At 48.5% G+C, this 15,101-nt stretch overlaps 1 protein-coding gene across 4 annotated transcripts in view; it reads right to left on the bottom strand.

The window, feature by feature from the left end:
* The window catches only part of LOC119953359 (scaffold attachment factor B1-like), a 141,898-nt gene that overhangs the window by 119,742 nt on the left and 7,055 nt on the right, over positions 1-15,101 (bottom strand). For all 4 annotated transcript variants that reach the window (XR_005458007.1, XM_038777544.1, XM_038777546.1 and 1 more), the window contains exon 4: positions 59-196. Coding sequence is in view for 3 of the 4 variants with exons in the window: in XM_038777544.1 (XP_038633472.1) it covers positions 59-196 (138 nt within the window). In the remaining variant the exon portion in view is untranslated. The remainder of the gene's footprint in view (positions 1-58; positions 197-15,101) is intronic.

Here is a 15,101-nt window from a genome sequence, read left to right as displayed (position 1 = left end):
AAGGACTGGAGGGACTATTGGTTTCACTAGAAATTTCAGCCATTCATAACTAGCTTACTTTTGTATCTGAAGTCAAGTCTGAAGTTTGCTTCGGACACTTGTCCACGTCACCATCTGCACAGTCAGCATGTCCTGTTTCAGAAATAGCAATTTCTTCTGTATCTTGCACCTGATCAGCAAGTGCTTCAATATCCTCCTACAGTGAAGGGAAAATAATTGAGCCAAATATTGTGCACTGTTGGAAATACTGCAATCCCAAAATCCACCAGCAATTAGTTGTAGGGTATAGGTTTTTATGAACTGCCTACACTTGGTTACTGCTTTAGTCACCTGGCTATGTGTAAACGCTACTGGAAAGTGTGGTAACAAATAATGGAAAGGCGCACCATCCTGATCTCAAGACACCTCAATACAAAACTCAGAGCAATGCAACTGGTTCTTGAAAACATGATGTGTTCCCCTTTCTTACATGCAAATACATAGAAAAACTTCCACTAAGATAACTAGATTCTCATGAACATAATTGTGCAGGCGAGTCTCGTCTCCACCCAGCTCACCATATCTTACAACTTGCAACTGTATACAAATGTGTCAACATTCTGAGCATGTCAGAGCTTAAGAGTCATGAGATTGACCTAACATCTTAATTCCACTGCCACTAACCTGACCATCTAAGGCAAGTCTGCTCATAACTTTGACGTCAGATTTGACCTCAAGATGAGCTTCCCGTCACACATCCACACCATCAATAAAACTGCCCACTTCTGCCTCCGTTACATCATACAGCTCAACACCTGCTGCTGAACCATGCTGGGACCAGTGTCTGGCAAGTTACATAACTATAGCACTTGACAGGGCTTTAAACTAAATGGCGGGGTGCGAGGGGTCAGTGAGGGAAAATGTATTAAAATATAAGGAGAGAATAAGGCTAGAGAACAAAAGGAATTGGAAATCAGTGCGGCAGGAAGGGACGTACAAACTTTAGTGTGCCAGTAGATAAGGCTAGAGGTTGCAAAAACAATAAAATGGCAAAATAAAGATTCTATTTGAATGCATACAGCATTCAAAACAAGGTAGATGAATTTACGATACTAATGGAAGTAAACAGATATTATCTAATTGCGATTATGGAAAGATGGTTGCAGGACAACCGAGGCTCGGAATGGAATTTTCAAGGCTCTATCAAGAAAGACAAGTGTCAAAGGAGACGGGGTAGCTTTGTTAATAATTGATGAGAGCAGTACATTAGTGAGAGAGGACTTTAGAATGGAGATCAAGATGCTGAATCAGTGGAGCTAAAGAACAGCAAGGGACAGCAAACATAGAACACCAAACTGTAGCAGCAATGTAGGGCACAGTATAAATCCAGAAATTAGAGGTGCACGAAACAGGTAATCGAAAACTTGGATCTTAAATCTAAACAAAGGCATCTATGAGAATATATGGGGCACGTTCGCTGTGGTAGACTGGGGAACTAGGTTATAAGGTATGATTGTAGACATATAATGGCTAGCATTTAAATATTACATGGTTTACAACAAACTTGCATTCCTTTGAGACACAAAAAACCCACAGGAAAAGTGATCCAACCACAGCTAACTAGAGAATTTAAGATTGGATTAGATCAAAGAAAGAGGCTTAAAACGTCAAAGAGCATTAACTTTTTAGATTTCAGCAAAGACCAAGAAACTGATGGAGAAAATAGAATATGAAAGTAAACTAGCAAACCTAAAAAGGCCATAAAAGCTTTGAACGGTATGTACAAAGGAAAAACTTAACAAAGACAAATGTGAGCTCAATGCAGGAAAACTTATGATTGGCACAAGGAAATGAGAAACGAAACAAAGACATTGCATCTACCTTCACGAAAGAAAATACAAAAACCTTCCATGAATTCTGGAGAACCAATGGATGAGCGAGCATGAAGAACTGAGAGAAATTACTATTAATAGTCAAAATGACGGTGCTCCCGAGGTTTCTGTTCCTGTGCCTCCCCATCCTTATCCCGAAGGCCTTTTTCAGGCGGGTTAACAGGAGCATTACGGGGTTTGTGTGGGCACACGGGACTCCAAGGGTGAGACGGGTGTTCTTGGAGCGGAGCGGGCGGGCGGTTGGCGTCGCCCAACCTGTGTGTGTATTATTGGGCTGCCAACGCATCAATGGTGCGTAAGTGGGTAATGGACGGGGAGGGGGAAGCATGGAAGAGGATGGAGATGGCGTCCTGTGTGGGCACGAGCCTGGAAGCGCTGGTAAGGCGCCACTGAGTTGGTACAGGGCAGGTGTCAGGAGGCTGGGGGACCGGTTCATAGACGGGAAGTTTGCGAGCCTGGGTGAGCTGGAGGGGATGTTTGGGCTGCCCCCGGGGAGCACCTTTAGGTACATGCAAGTAAGGGCGTTTGTCAAGCGGCAGGTGGCGGGGTTCCCTCTGCTGCCGCCGCGTGGGGTTCAGGAAAGGGTGCTCTCGGGGGTATGGGTTGGAGAGGGGAGGATCTCGTAAGTGTACCGGGTGATGCAGGAGGTCGGCGAGGCCTCGGTGGAGGAGCTGAAAGATAAATGGGAGGAGGAGCTGGGTGAGGAGATTGAGGAGGGGACGTGAGCGGATGCCCTAGCAAGGGTGAACTCCTCCTCTTCGTGTGTGAGGCTTAGCCTCATACATTTTATGGTGCTGCAGAGGGCTCATATGACCGGGACAAGGATGAGCCGGTTTTTTGGGACCGAGGACAGGTGTATTAGGTGCTCAGGGAGCCCAGCAAACTACGTCCACATGTTCTGGGCATGCCCAGCGCTGGGGGAATTTTGGATGGGTGTAGCAAGTACGGTATCGAGGGTGGTAGGATCCAGGGTCAATCCAAGCTGGGTACTCGCAATATTTGGGGTTGCAGTGGAGCCGGGAGTGTAGGAGGCGAAAGAGGCCGGTGTTCTGGCCTTTGCGTCCCAAGTAGCCCAGCGGAGGATTCTTCTTCAGTGGAAGGATGCGAGGCCCCCAAGCGTGGAGGCCTGGTTCAACGATATGGAGGGGTTTATTAAATTGGAGAGGGTGAAATTTGCCCTAAGGGTGTCAGTGCAGGGGTTTTTCACTCTTTGTTTTTGTTTTGGGTTGCATATCTGTTTTTTTTGCCAACGGCGGGCGTTAATTTATTGTTTCTCTTTTGTATATATGGGGGGGGGGGGGTCTGTTCTCTTTGTTCTTAAGAATTTTCTGTTATTCTTTTCTTTTTTGTGAAAATGCGAAAATTTAAATAAAAATTTTTTTATTTTTTTTTTAAATCACTATTAATAATATAAGTTCTGGGCATCGGTAGCACGGTAGCATTGTGGATAGCACAATCGCTTCACAGCTCCAGGGTCCCAGGTTCAATTCCGGCTTGGGTCACTGTCTGTGCGGAGTCTCCACATCCTCCCCATGTGTGCGTGGGTTTCCTCCGGGTGCTCCGGTTTCCTCCCACAGTCCAAAGATGCGCAGGTTCGGTGGATTGGCCATGATAAATTGCCCTTAGTGTCCAAAATTGCCCTTAGTGTTGGGTGGGGTTACTGGGTTCTGGGGATAGGGTGGAGTTGTTGACCTAGGGTAAGGTGCTCTTTCCAAGAGCCGGTGCAGACTCGATGGGCTGAATGGCCTCCTTCTGCACTGTAAATTCTATAATTCTATGATTCTAAGTATTGCTGGAAAAATTCATGGGACCGAAAGTTAATAAATCCCCTGGACCTGATGATCTACATCCCAAAGTGTTGAAAGAGGTGGCTGTCGAAGTCGTGGATAATCTTCAAAAATTGTATAGATTGTGGAACAGTCCCTACCAAATGCAATCTCACTATCCAAGAAAAGTTTTAGATTCTATTACAAAGGATGTGATTAACGAGCATTTTGAAAATAATTGCTAGCCTGGGCAGTCAATATGGTTTTATGGAAGGGAAATTAAGTTTTACAAACCTGTTGGGAGTTTTTCGGAATGTAACTGGCAGAATAGATAAGAGGGGAACCAGAGAATCTAGTGCATTTGGATTTTCAGAAGGCTTTTGATAAAGTCCCACACTGAGGACTTTGTAAACAAATTTACAGTTAATGGGATTGGAGGTAATATGCTGGCATGGATTGAGGGTTGTATATCAGACAGAAAACAGATTAAGAATAAATGGATCATTCTCAGATTGGCATGCTGTCTCTACTGGGGTACTTACTGCATGGTTCAGTGCTTTAGGCCCATATATTCACAATCCGTGTCAATGATTTGGATGTGGGGAGCAAATGTAAAATTCCAACTTTGCTGATGTTCAAAAAATAATTGGGAATGTGAATCGTGAGGACGCAAAGAGACTTCAAGGGGATTTAGACAGGCACGGACATGCCAGATGGATAATGTGGATAAATATGAAGTGGTCCACTTTGGTAGGAAAACAAAAAATAGAGTATTTCAATGGTGAGAGATTGCAAAGTATTGGATGTCCATAAGTCACTGAAAGCGAACATGCAGATGCAACAAGCTATGTCGACTTAAATTGCAGCAGACTTTGACTACACGAGTAAAGATGATCTTCCCATAATTGCAGAGCCTTGATGAGAGCGCATCTGAAGTGTTGTGCACAGCCTTTTCACTACTTATCTAAGGAAATACTAGCCATAGAGGAAGCACAATGAAGGTTCACCAAACTGATGGGTGGTGGGATTGTCATTCAAGGAGACTGGGCCTTTGTTATCTCGTGTTAAGAAGAATGAAGCATGCATAAAGTTCTTGCAGCATTGTCAGGGTAGATGCAAGAAGGATGTCCCTCTGCCTGGTGCTCTGGAGATCGATCAGTCATGAATGGCCCAATCTTGTCCCATTTCCTCTGATCCTAAAACTTTCACCTTACATCTGGGTTTGATTATTCCAATCTACTCCTTGCCGGTCTCCCACATTCTACCCTCCATAAACTTCAGGTCAACCAAAACTCCACTTTCAACATCCTTCTTCACATTAAGTCCCATTCATTTCTTTGCTCGCTGACCCACATAGGTCCGGTTAAGCAAGCCACTTGATTTTAAAATTCTTATCCAACCCCACCAATCTATATGCCCTAATTCTGACCTCTTCAACTAATCTCTAATGTGTTTTGAAATAACATTTTGTTTCATTATGCGCCGATGAAGTACCTTGGAATGATGCATATATGAAAACTGCTATATAGACATGGGTTACTGCTGTTCACCCTCGGGTGGAGAATGGGCTAACGCTTTTGTTATTATACCCCCACCACAGGGTGGTGTGAAAAGTTTGGAAAACCTAAAAGACCTACAAGACCTATTATAGTGACACATTCTTGAGGTGGCAATGTAACTTCTCGGATGATGAAGCAAGACCACCTAAAAGAACACTTGATTGGAGTTCTGGTGCATGTCAATCAGGCTGCAGCATCAGAAACGTGGTGGTAGTGGAGAAGCGTCTTAAAATATGCCCACGGGTGACCTTAAAATGGAATTTTCAGCAATCCAGCTGGAGTTAAATATAGAAGAGGCAGTTAATAGTAGAACCCCGAATGCTTCAAGATAGCAGCACATCTTTTTAAATATATATTCAGAGTACCCAATTATTTATTTCCAATTAAGGGGCAATTTAGCGTGGCCAATCCACCTACCCTGCACATCTTTGGGTTGTGGGAGCGAGACCCACACAAACAGGGAGAAAATGTGCAAACTTCACACGGACAGTGACCCGGGATCTGACCTGGGTCCTCAGCGCCATGAGGCAGCAGTGCTAACCACTGCGCCACTCTCTGCAACACAACTGAGAGAGCAAAAGATCTTTCACACTTAATCAGGTGTTCTAAACAAGGGGTCAAAATTAAGACACTCAGGCTTGTCAAGGTTAAATTAAAGTTTGTTGCAGTTGGCAGAAAGACTATGCAACCCTAGTATGTGTTTTCTGGGATGTGATTTAAACAAAAAGTGGAAGAACTCTGCACAAACAGCCCTGTGGGGCCTAATTCCCATCTAAACTTTCTCTCTACAGGTATTTATGATCTGACAAAGCAGCGTTGCAGCTGATTTTGAGAATGATCACAAATTTGCCCATTGTGTGCACTTGAAACATTCTAGTCTGAGTAATGTCTCCTTGAGGAATAATGTCTAAAAACACAGTCTGGTGGAATTGAAACTGAAGGAATTTGCTTTGTGTGTCTAATGTCTCATGTAATGCAGCAAAGCTCAGAAATAGAACCACGGTCCAGTAAAGGAGTAAAATAATGAGAGGAGATGATCACAGGGAACAAGAGAAGTATTAAGAACTCCATTAGTCAGTTTTCTGCTATAAAACTCTATGAACAGCTAATCCAATAAGCTAGATGCACTTGAGACTTGTTCTTGATAACAAAGACTAGCAGGAAAAGGAGGAGGATCACGCCAGATTTTGATGCCAACATATTGATAACCACAAGCTTGGTAGAGAAAGATGCAACCAACTCAAAAAACAAGTTATTGGGGCAGCATGAGGTGCAGTGGTTAGCACCGGGACTGCGGCACTGAGGACCCAGGTTCGAATCCCACCCCGGATTTTGCACATTATCCCCATGTCTGCATGGGTTTCACCCACACAAACCAAAGGTGTGCAGATTAAGTGGATTGGCCACGCTAAATTGCCCCTTAATTGGAAACAAACATAATTGGGTACTCTAAATTTATTAAAAAAGACATGTTATACAGATTCCTGAAATCTTTGCTAAATGCTGTAAACTTACCACGATGAATGGAACAATCCAGACTGTTGATACATCCAATTGCCTCTTATTTGAGGTTGTTAACTTGTCAGTTACCCAAACTATGAAGAGTTTGAACTGTGTTTCTAACTTTACATTAATTCTGTTATATACCTCATTACTTTGTGTATAGTGTGTATTGTGTATAAATATTCATCATCAAGATGTTACTAATTGCAGGAGGCACAGTGGCTAGCACTGCTGCATCATGGCGCTGAGAACCCAGGTTTGATCCCAGGGCCACTGTCCGTGTGGAGGTTGGGAGAACACCAAAAAAGATTAGGTAAATTGGCCATGCTGAATTGCCGCTTAATAGAAAAAAAAAATTGGGTACTCTTGTTTTAGATTTTAAAAAGATGTTACTAATTTCCTAAGTGAATTAATAAAAAAGTGTTAGTTCCCAATTTCATGGTGTGACTTCTTTTAGTAACACTGAAGTACAGTTCCCTCATTACGCAAGAGGGCTACACTTATCCTCCATATGGTTGGTAGTATAAATGTTAATATCTAAACCAGATGATGTCAGCCAGTTCAATGAGACATATTCAGGCATTTGTAGTGTTTCCCCAAATAAGGTAGCAAATCGCTAGATTGGTCTTTGTCAAGGGGTTACGGTGAAGGGGTTGGATAAGTCTAGTACCTTTTGAGATCATAGAATTTACAGTGGAGACTTCCGGTTGCGGTGATGCGGAGCTAAGCCGCACGTTCGGCAGCTCCCGCTATTAAAGGACTTTTGGGCCTATTTTAGGGCCCCAAACGGCACTGTTTCGACGATTCCCGGTGGGGGAAGGTGTTTGGAGGAACATTCCCCGAAATTTATGGTGCGTACCCGGAGTGGGGCAAAGGAAAAGGCTGCAGCAGCTCCCCAGGAAAAGAGGGGGAAGGAGGATAAAATGGCGGCCGGCGGAGCACCCGAGGACAGGTGGAAGTGGGCGCAGGGGCAGCAAGCTGCTCTTCTGCGCTGTTTTGCGGAGCTGAAGGCTGAGTTGCTGGACTCCCTGAATGCGACTACCAACAAGCTGCTTGAGACCCAGGCAGCCCAGGGGGTGGCCATTCAGGAGTTGCAGCGGCAGGCCGCTGAGCGGGAGGAGGAGGCCATGGTCCTCGTGGGGAAGGTGGAGTTGCACGAGGCACTTCACAAAAAGTGGCAAGACCGCTTGGAGGAGCTGGACATTCACATGATGCGAAAGAATTTGAGGATCCTGGGCCTGGCGGAGGGGCTGGAGGGGTCGGATCTTCCGTCTTATGTGACCACGATGCTGAGCTCGTTGATGGGAGCAGGGTCCCTCCATTTGCCCCTGGAGCTTGAGGGAGCTCACAGAGTGATGGCCAGGAGGCCCATGGCAAATGAGCCCCCGAGGGCGGTGCTGGTGCGGTTCCATCGATTCAGTGACCGGGAGTGTGAGCTGCGCTGGGCCAAGAAAGAGAGCAGCAGCAAGTGGGAGAATTCGGTAGTGCGAATCTACCAGGACTGGAGTGCGGAGGTGGCTAGGCAGCGGGCCGGGTTTAACCGAACGAAGGCGGTGCTACATGCCAAGCAGGTTAAATTTGGAATGCTGCAGCCTGCACGTCTGTGGGTGACATATAAGGACCGGCACCACTACATCGAGTCCCCGGAGGAGGCGTGGGCCTTTGTACAGGCGGAGAAGCTGGACTCGAACTAGGGTCTGGGGGGTCCGGTGCACTACGGTCGTCGCTGTTTTTGCTGTTGCTGTTTTTGTAATTTTGACATGTGTTTTCTATGCTGGTTTTTGCTCTGTTTCCGGGTGGGTCTGTTGGGTATGGTTTTGTGTGTGGGGAATATTGGGGGTTTGTTTTTTATTTTCTCTTCTGTACGGGGCTGGGGGATGGGGTGGAGCTGGAATTTGGGGAGTTGCGTCAGAAGGGTAGGGTGGGGCAGTGTGAAAGCGTGGGCTTTCTTCTGGTTTCCCGCGCTGCGGGGCAGGGGGGGGTGGAGCTGGCGGTGGGGGCATGGCCTCTACTGGTTTTTTCCCATGCTGAAGCGGTGCCAAGGTGTGGCAGGAGGGGGGGATGACCCCGTGTTGGGAGGGGCTGGGTTTTGGCGGGAGTTGCCGGGGTCAGCAGAAGTCAGCTGACTCACGGAAGTACCATGGAGGGTGCGTCGCGGCTAGGAGGGGTCCTAGCCTTTTGGGGGGGGGGGGTTTGCTGCTGGAAGGGCCAGGAGAGAGCTGGTGTGGGCCGGGGGGTTAGAGGGGAGGCGGTATCGTCATGGGGATGGGTCGGGCAGCGTGTGCTGGCCTGGGGCGAGCAGTCGATGAGCTATGGCTAGTCGGCGGGGCAGGGGGCCGGGGAGCCCTCTGATCCGGCTGATCACCTGGAACGTGAGGGGGCTGAATGGGCCGGTTAAGCGGGCTCGGGTATTTTCTCATTTGAAGGGGCTGAAGGCGGACGTGACTATGCTCCAGGAGACCCACTTGAAGGTGGCGGACCAGGTTCGTCTGAGGAAGGGGTGGATGGGGCAGGTTTTCCACTCGGGATTAGAGGCGAAAAACCGGGGGGTGCCGATTCTGGTGGGGAAGAGGGTGGCGTTCGAGGCGTCTGAGGTGGTGGCGGAGAAGGAGGGCAGATATATTATGGTGAAGGGTAGGCTGCAGGGAGAGAAGGTGGTGCTGGTTAATGTGTATGCCCCGAATTGGGATGATGCTGGCTTTATGAGGCGCATGTTGGGCCGCATTCCAGACCTGGAGGCAGGGGGCCTGATCATGGGGGGAGGCTTTAACACAGTGCTGGATCCCCCACTGGACCATCCAGTTCAAGGACGGGTAGGAGGCCGGCGGCGGCCAAGGTGCTGAGGGGGTTTATGGACCAGATGGGAGGGGTGGATCCCTGGAGGTTTGGGAGGCCGAGGGCGCGGGAGTATTCTTTTTTCTCCCATGTACATAGGGTTTACTCCCGAATAGATTTTTTCGTCCTGAGCAGGGGATTGATCCCGAAGGTGCAGGATGCCGAGTATTCGGCCATAGCAATTTCAGACCATGCTCCGCGCTGGGTCGATCTGGAGATGGGGGAGCACCCGCTGTGGCGCCTGGATGTGGGGATGCTGGCTGATGAGGTGTGTAGGAGGGTCCGGGGAAGTATTGAGGGGTATCTTGAGACCAACGACACGGGGGAGGTCTGGGTGGGGATGGTCTGGGAGGCTCTGAAAGCAGTGATCCAGGGGGAGCTGATTTCCATCCGGGCCCATAGGGAAAGGAGGGAGAGGAAGAGACTGGTGGGGGAGCTCCTGGACGTAGATAGGAGGTACGCGGAGGCCCCGGAGGAGGGGTTGCTGGGGGAACGGCGTAGTTTGCAGGCCAAGTTCGACTTGTTGACAACCAGAAAGGCGGAGACACAGTGGAGGAGGGCGCAAGGCACGGTATACGAGTATGGGGAGAAGGCGAGCAGGATGTTGGTGCATCAGCTCCGCAGGCGAGATGCGGCTAGGGAAATTGGTGGAGTGACAGATAAGGGTGGAAATGTGGTGCAGAAGGGGGCAGAGGTGAACGGGGTCTTTAGGGACTTTTACGAGGAACTGTACCGGTCGGAGCCACCGGTGGGGGATGGGGGGATGGAGAGCTTCATGAACAGGCTACGCTTCCCAACGGTGAAGGAGGAGGGGCTGGGGGCGCCGATAGAGTTGGAGGTGCGAGTCAGGGAGATTGGTCAAATGCAGTCAGGTAAGGCGCCGGGGCCGGCTGGGTTCCCGGTGGAATTTTATAAAAAGTATGCAGATCTGGTGGGCCCCCTGTTGGTGTGAGCCTTCAATGAGGCATGGGAGGGGCTTTGCGCACGACGATGTCACGGGCACTGATCTCTCTGATCCTGAAGCGGGATAAGGACCCCTTGCAGTGTGGATCATACAGGCCAATCTCGCTCCTCAATGTTGATGCTAAGTTGCTGGCGAAGATCCTGACCACCAGGATAGAGGACTGTGTGCCAGGGGTGATACACGAGGATCAGACAGGATTTGTCAAGGGAAGACAGCTTAACACGAATGTGCGGAGATTGTTAAATGTGATTATGATGCCGGCGGTGGAGGGGGAGATAGTGGCGGCGCTGGATGCAGAGAAGGCGTTTGATAGAGTTGAGTGAGGGTATCTGTGGGAGGTGCTGGAGCGGTTCGGATTCAGGAAGGGGTTCATCAAATGGGTGAGGTTGCTCTACGAGGCCCCGATGGCGAGTGTAGTTACCATTTGAAGGAGATCAGAGTACTTCAGGCTCTACAGTGGAACCAGGCAGAGGTGCCCCCTGACTCCATTGCTTTTTGCACTGGCAATAGAACCTCTGGCTTTGGCGCTGAGGCAGTCGGGGAGGTGGAGGGGCCTGGTACGGGGTGGGGAAGAACATAGGGTATTGCTGTATGCGTACAACCTGCTGTTGTATGTGGCGGACCCAGAGGGGGGAATGCCGGGGGTGATGGAGCTGTTGGCTGAGTTTGGGAGCTTCACGGGCTATAAGTTAAATCTGGGCAAGAGTGAAGTATTTGTAGTACACCCGGGTGATCAGGAGGGGGGAATTGGGAGGCTCCCGTTTAAGAGGGCAGTGAAGAGTTTCAGATACCTGAGGGTGCAGGTGGCCAGGAGTTGGGGGACTCGCCATAAGCTTAATTTTACCAGGCTTGTGGAGCAGATGGAGGAGGAATTCAAAAGGTGGGACATGGTGCCGCTATCGCTGGCGGGTAGAGTGCAGTCCGTCAAAATGATGGTTCTCCCGAGGTTCTTGTTCCTTTTTCAGTGTTTGCCTATCTTTATCCCTAGGGCCTTTTTTAGGAGGGTGACTAGCAGCAACATGAGCTTTGTTTGGGCGCATGGGACCCCGAGGGTGAAGAGGGTCTTCTTGGATCGGGGTAGAGATGGTGGGGGGCTGGCGTTATCCAATCTCTCGGGGTATTATTGGGCGGCCAATGTGTCGATGGTGCGCAAGTTGGTGATGGAGGGGGAGGGGGCAGCATGGAAACGGTTGGAGATGGCGTCCTAGAAGATAGAACAGTACAGCACAGAACAGGCCCCTCGGCCCTCGATGTTGTGCCGAACAATGACCACCCTACTTTAAACCCACGTAACCCGTATCCCAACAATCCCCCCATTAACCTTACACTACGGGCAATTTAGCATGGCCAATCCACCTAACCCGCACATCTTTGGACTGTGGGAGGAAACCGGAGCACCCGGAGGAAACCCACGCACACACAGGGAGGACGTGCAAACTCTACACAGACAGTGACCCAGCCGGGAATCGAACCTGGGACCCTGGAGCTGTGAAGCATTGATGCTAACCACCATGCTACCGTGAGGCCCCTTGCTACCGTGAGGTCCTGTGGAGACACAAGCCTGGGGGCCCTGGTAACGGCGCCGTGGCCGCTCCCTCCTACAAGGTATACCACGAGTCCGGTGGTGGCGGCTACCCTCAAGATTTGGGGGCAGTGGAGGCGACATAGGGGGGAAGTGGGGGGCTCGATGGAGGCTCTGTTAAGGGGGAACCATTGGTTCGTCCCGGGGAACATTGATGGGGGGTTCCAGGGTTGGCACAGAGCGGGCATCAGACAGCTGAGGGACCTGCTCACTGATGGGAGCTTTGCGAGCCTGGGGGAGTTGGAGGAGAAATTTGGGCTCCCCTCGGGGAACATGTTCAGGTATCTGCAAGTAAAGGCGTTTGCTAGGCGGCAGGTGGAGGGATTCCCTTTGCTTCCCGCGAGGGGGGTGAGTGACATGGTGCTTTCGGGGGTCTGGGTCGGGGATGGGAAGATATCTGATATCTACAAGGTAATGCAGGAGGTGGAGGAGGCGTCAGTAGAGGAGCTAAAGGCTAAGTGGGAGGGGGAACTGGGGGAACAGATCGAAGATGGGACATGGGCTGATGACCTGGAGAGGGTTAATTCTTCCTCCTCGTGTGCGCGGCTTAGCCTCATCCAATTCAAGGTGCTGCACCGGGCCCACATGTCCGGGTCGAGGATGAGTAGGTTCTTTGGGGGCGAAGACAGGTGTGTCAGGTGTTCAGGGAGTCCAGCGAACCACGCCCATATGTTCTGGGCATGCCCGGCAATGGAGGAGTTCTGGAAGGGGGTGGCGAGGACGATGTCGAGGGTGGTAGGATCCAGGGTCAAGCCAGGATGGGGGACTCGCGATTTTTGAGGTTGGGGTGGAGCCGGGAGTGCAGGAGGCGAAAGAGGCCGGTGTGCTGGCCTTTGCGTCCCTAGCAGCCCGGCGGAGGATCTTGCTACAGTGGAAGGATGCAAGACCCCCAAGTGTGGAGACCTGGATCAATGACATGGCGGGTTTTATTAAGCTGGAGAAGGTCAAATTTGCCCAGAGAGGATCGGTACAAGGGTTCTTTAGGCGGTGGCAACCTTTCCTAGACTTTCTGGCTCAGCGATAGGGTACTGGGTCAGCAGCAGCAGCAACCTGGGGGGGGGGGGGAGGGACGTTGACTATGTTTGCTTATTTAATTTTAATTTATTTTTAAGTTCTCTTGTTGTTTACTGGGTTTGGGGGGGGGGGGTGAGATACATGCGTGAAACGGTCTTGGGGGTGTTAGAGTTATTATGGTGTTTTATTGTTGCTTTTCATTGTTTGTTGTTATATTTTCTGTTAAAAATTTCAATAAAAATTATTTTTTAAAAAAGAATTTACAGTGGAGACCATTCGGCCCATCCAGTCTGCACCAGCTCTTGAAAAGAGCGCCCTACTTAAGCCCACGCCTCCACCCTATCCCCGTAACCCAACTCAACATTTTTTGGACACTAAGGACAATTTAGCATGGCCAATCCACCTAACTCCCACATCTTTGGACTGTGGGAGAGAACCGGAGCACCCGGAGGAAACCCACGCAGACACAGGAAGAGCGTGCAGACTCCGTACAGATAGTGACCCAAGCTGGGAATCAAACCTGAGACCATGGAGCGGTGAAGCAACTGTGCTAAACCACTGTGCTACCCAGAGATATTAAACAATTTGACCGCCAGGTGCTTGTAAAAGATACGGCATTTTTTTTAACAACAGGTTGTCCTGTCCAACAGTTAAGTCCTTATTCAACCCCACCAAACTAACTGATCATTTGGTACTTGGCTGTGCACAAAGTGGCTAACATATTGGCATGTCAACATCAGTGACTATTTTTAAAATCTAATAAACTGTATGTAAAGCAAACCGAAAAGGATCTACAAACTGCAAATTATATTTTCTCTGACATTTGAGATGGGATTTATTGTTTACTGATCCCAAAGATCTTACAGTAATGAATGTAGAGAGTGGAAGATAGAGCACTGGGGGGAAACTGAAACCAAAGAATGAGGAAGCAAGGTAGAAAAACAAAATAGAAAATAGCAATGCCTGCAATACTGATTTCACATTTGCGAAAGGTGAGGCAGGGTGCACAGACGAAGGACGACAGTGCACAGGGGCCAAATGGACAGCACATGATTGTAGGAGTAACACACAAACACAAAAATGCACACGTGGGTTAGTTTCAATTATAATTGGAAGGTATACATTGGAAATCTGTGAACATATACAAAGGACAAAATCAAAGGCAAGCATATAGGGAGGGAGTGTCCAGGAAACAAGCTTATTTTCTTAATTCAAAACTCAGAAGCCAAATTATCTAAGAATCCAAATTATTTTAGCCTTAAAATCTCATGTTATTTCATTTAAATTACTGCTAAATTAAATTATTTAGTGTAAAAAGTGACTGCATTATATGCAGCAGACAGCAAACTAGGGCCAGACTTTAGCCCCATTGGAGGCAGAAACCGAAGCAGGCGGGCACACGTTTACACATTCTTCCCATGTCTGCACGGGTCTCATCACCACAACACAAAAGATGTGCAGGGTAGGTGAATAGGCCATGCTAAATTGAAAAAAATAAAAAAATTGGGTGCTCCAAATTTTTAAAGATAAAAAAAGAAAATATTGAGAGAAATTATGCTTGAATTTTGATGTGAGCTGATCCAAGGTAGGAGGGCATCCTAGTGACATTCCAGCTTCAAGAGCTCAACTACCATCCTAACGGTGAGGTCACCACCCGTAACCATCCAAATTGGGAAAAATCACAAATGAGTGATCGTTAAACACACAGTGCAAGCTTAGAATCTCTTTCAGCCTGACAGCAGGATGCTGAAAACTCATAAACATACCCTGTCCCTAATTTCAATGAGACATCTTTTTAAATTTCTGCCTCTCATTGAAGGTTTCTAGTCTGTACCCGGCCTGAGTGCACCCGAGTCCAACTGAGGTCAGTACAATAGTTACCCAAAAGTTAAAAGCAATTTTAATTGGATTGGATTTGTTTATTGTCACGTGTACCGAGGTACAGTGAAAAGTATTTTCTGCAAGCAGCTCAACAGATCATTCAGTACATGGAAGAAAAGGGAATTA

This window comes from Scyliorhinus canicula, chromosome 18 (assembly GCF_902713615.1).
Source record: "Scyliorhinus canicula chromosome 18, sScyCan1.1, whole genome shotgun sequence".
In the NCBI taxonomy this organism is placed as follows: Eukaryota; Metazoa; Chordata; class Chondrichthyes; order Carcharhiniformes; family Scyliorhinidae; genus Scyliorhinus; species Scyliorhinus canicula.
The sequence above is the reverse complement of the archived record's forward strand: the minus strand, read 5'-3'. Positions and strand labels throughout refer to the sequence as shown.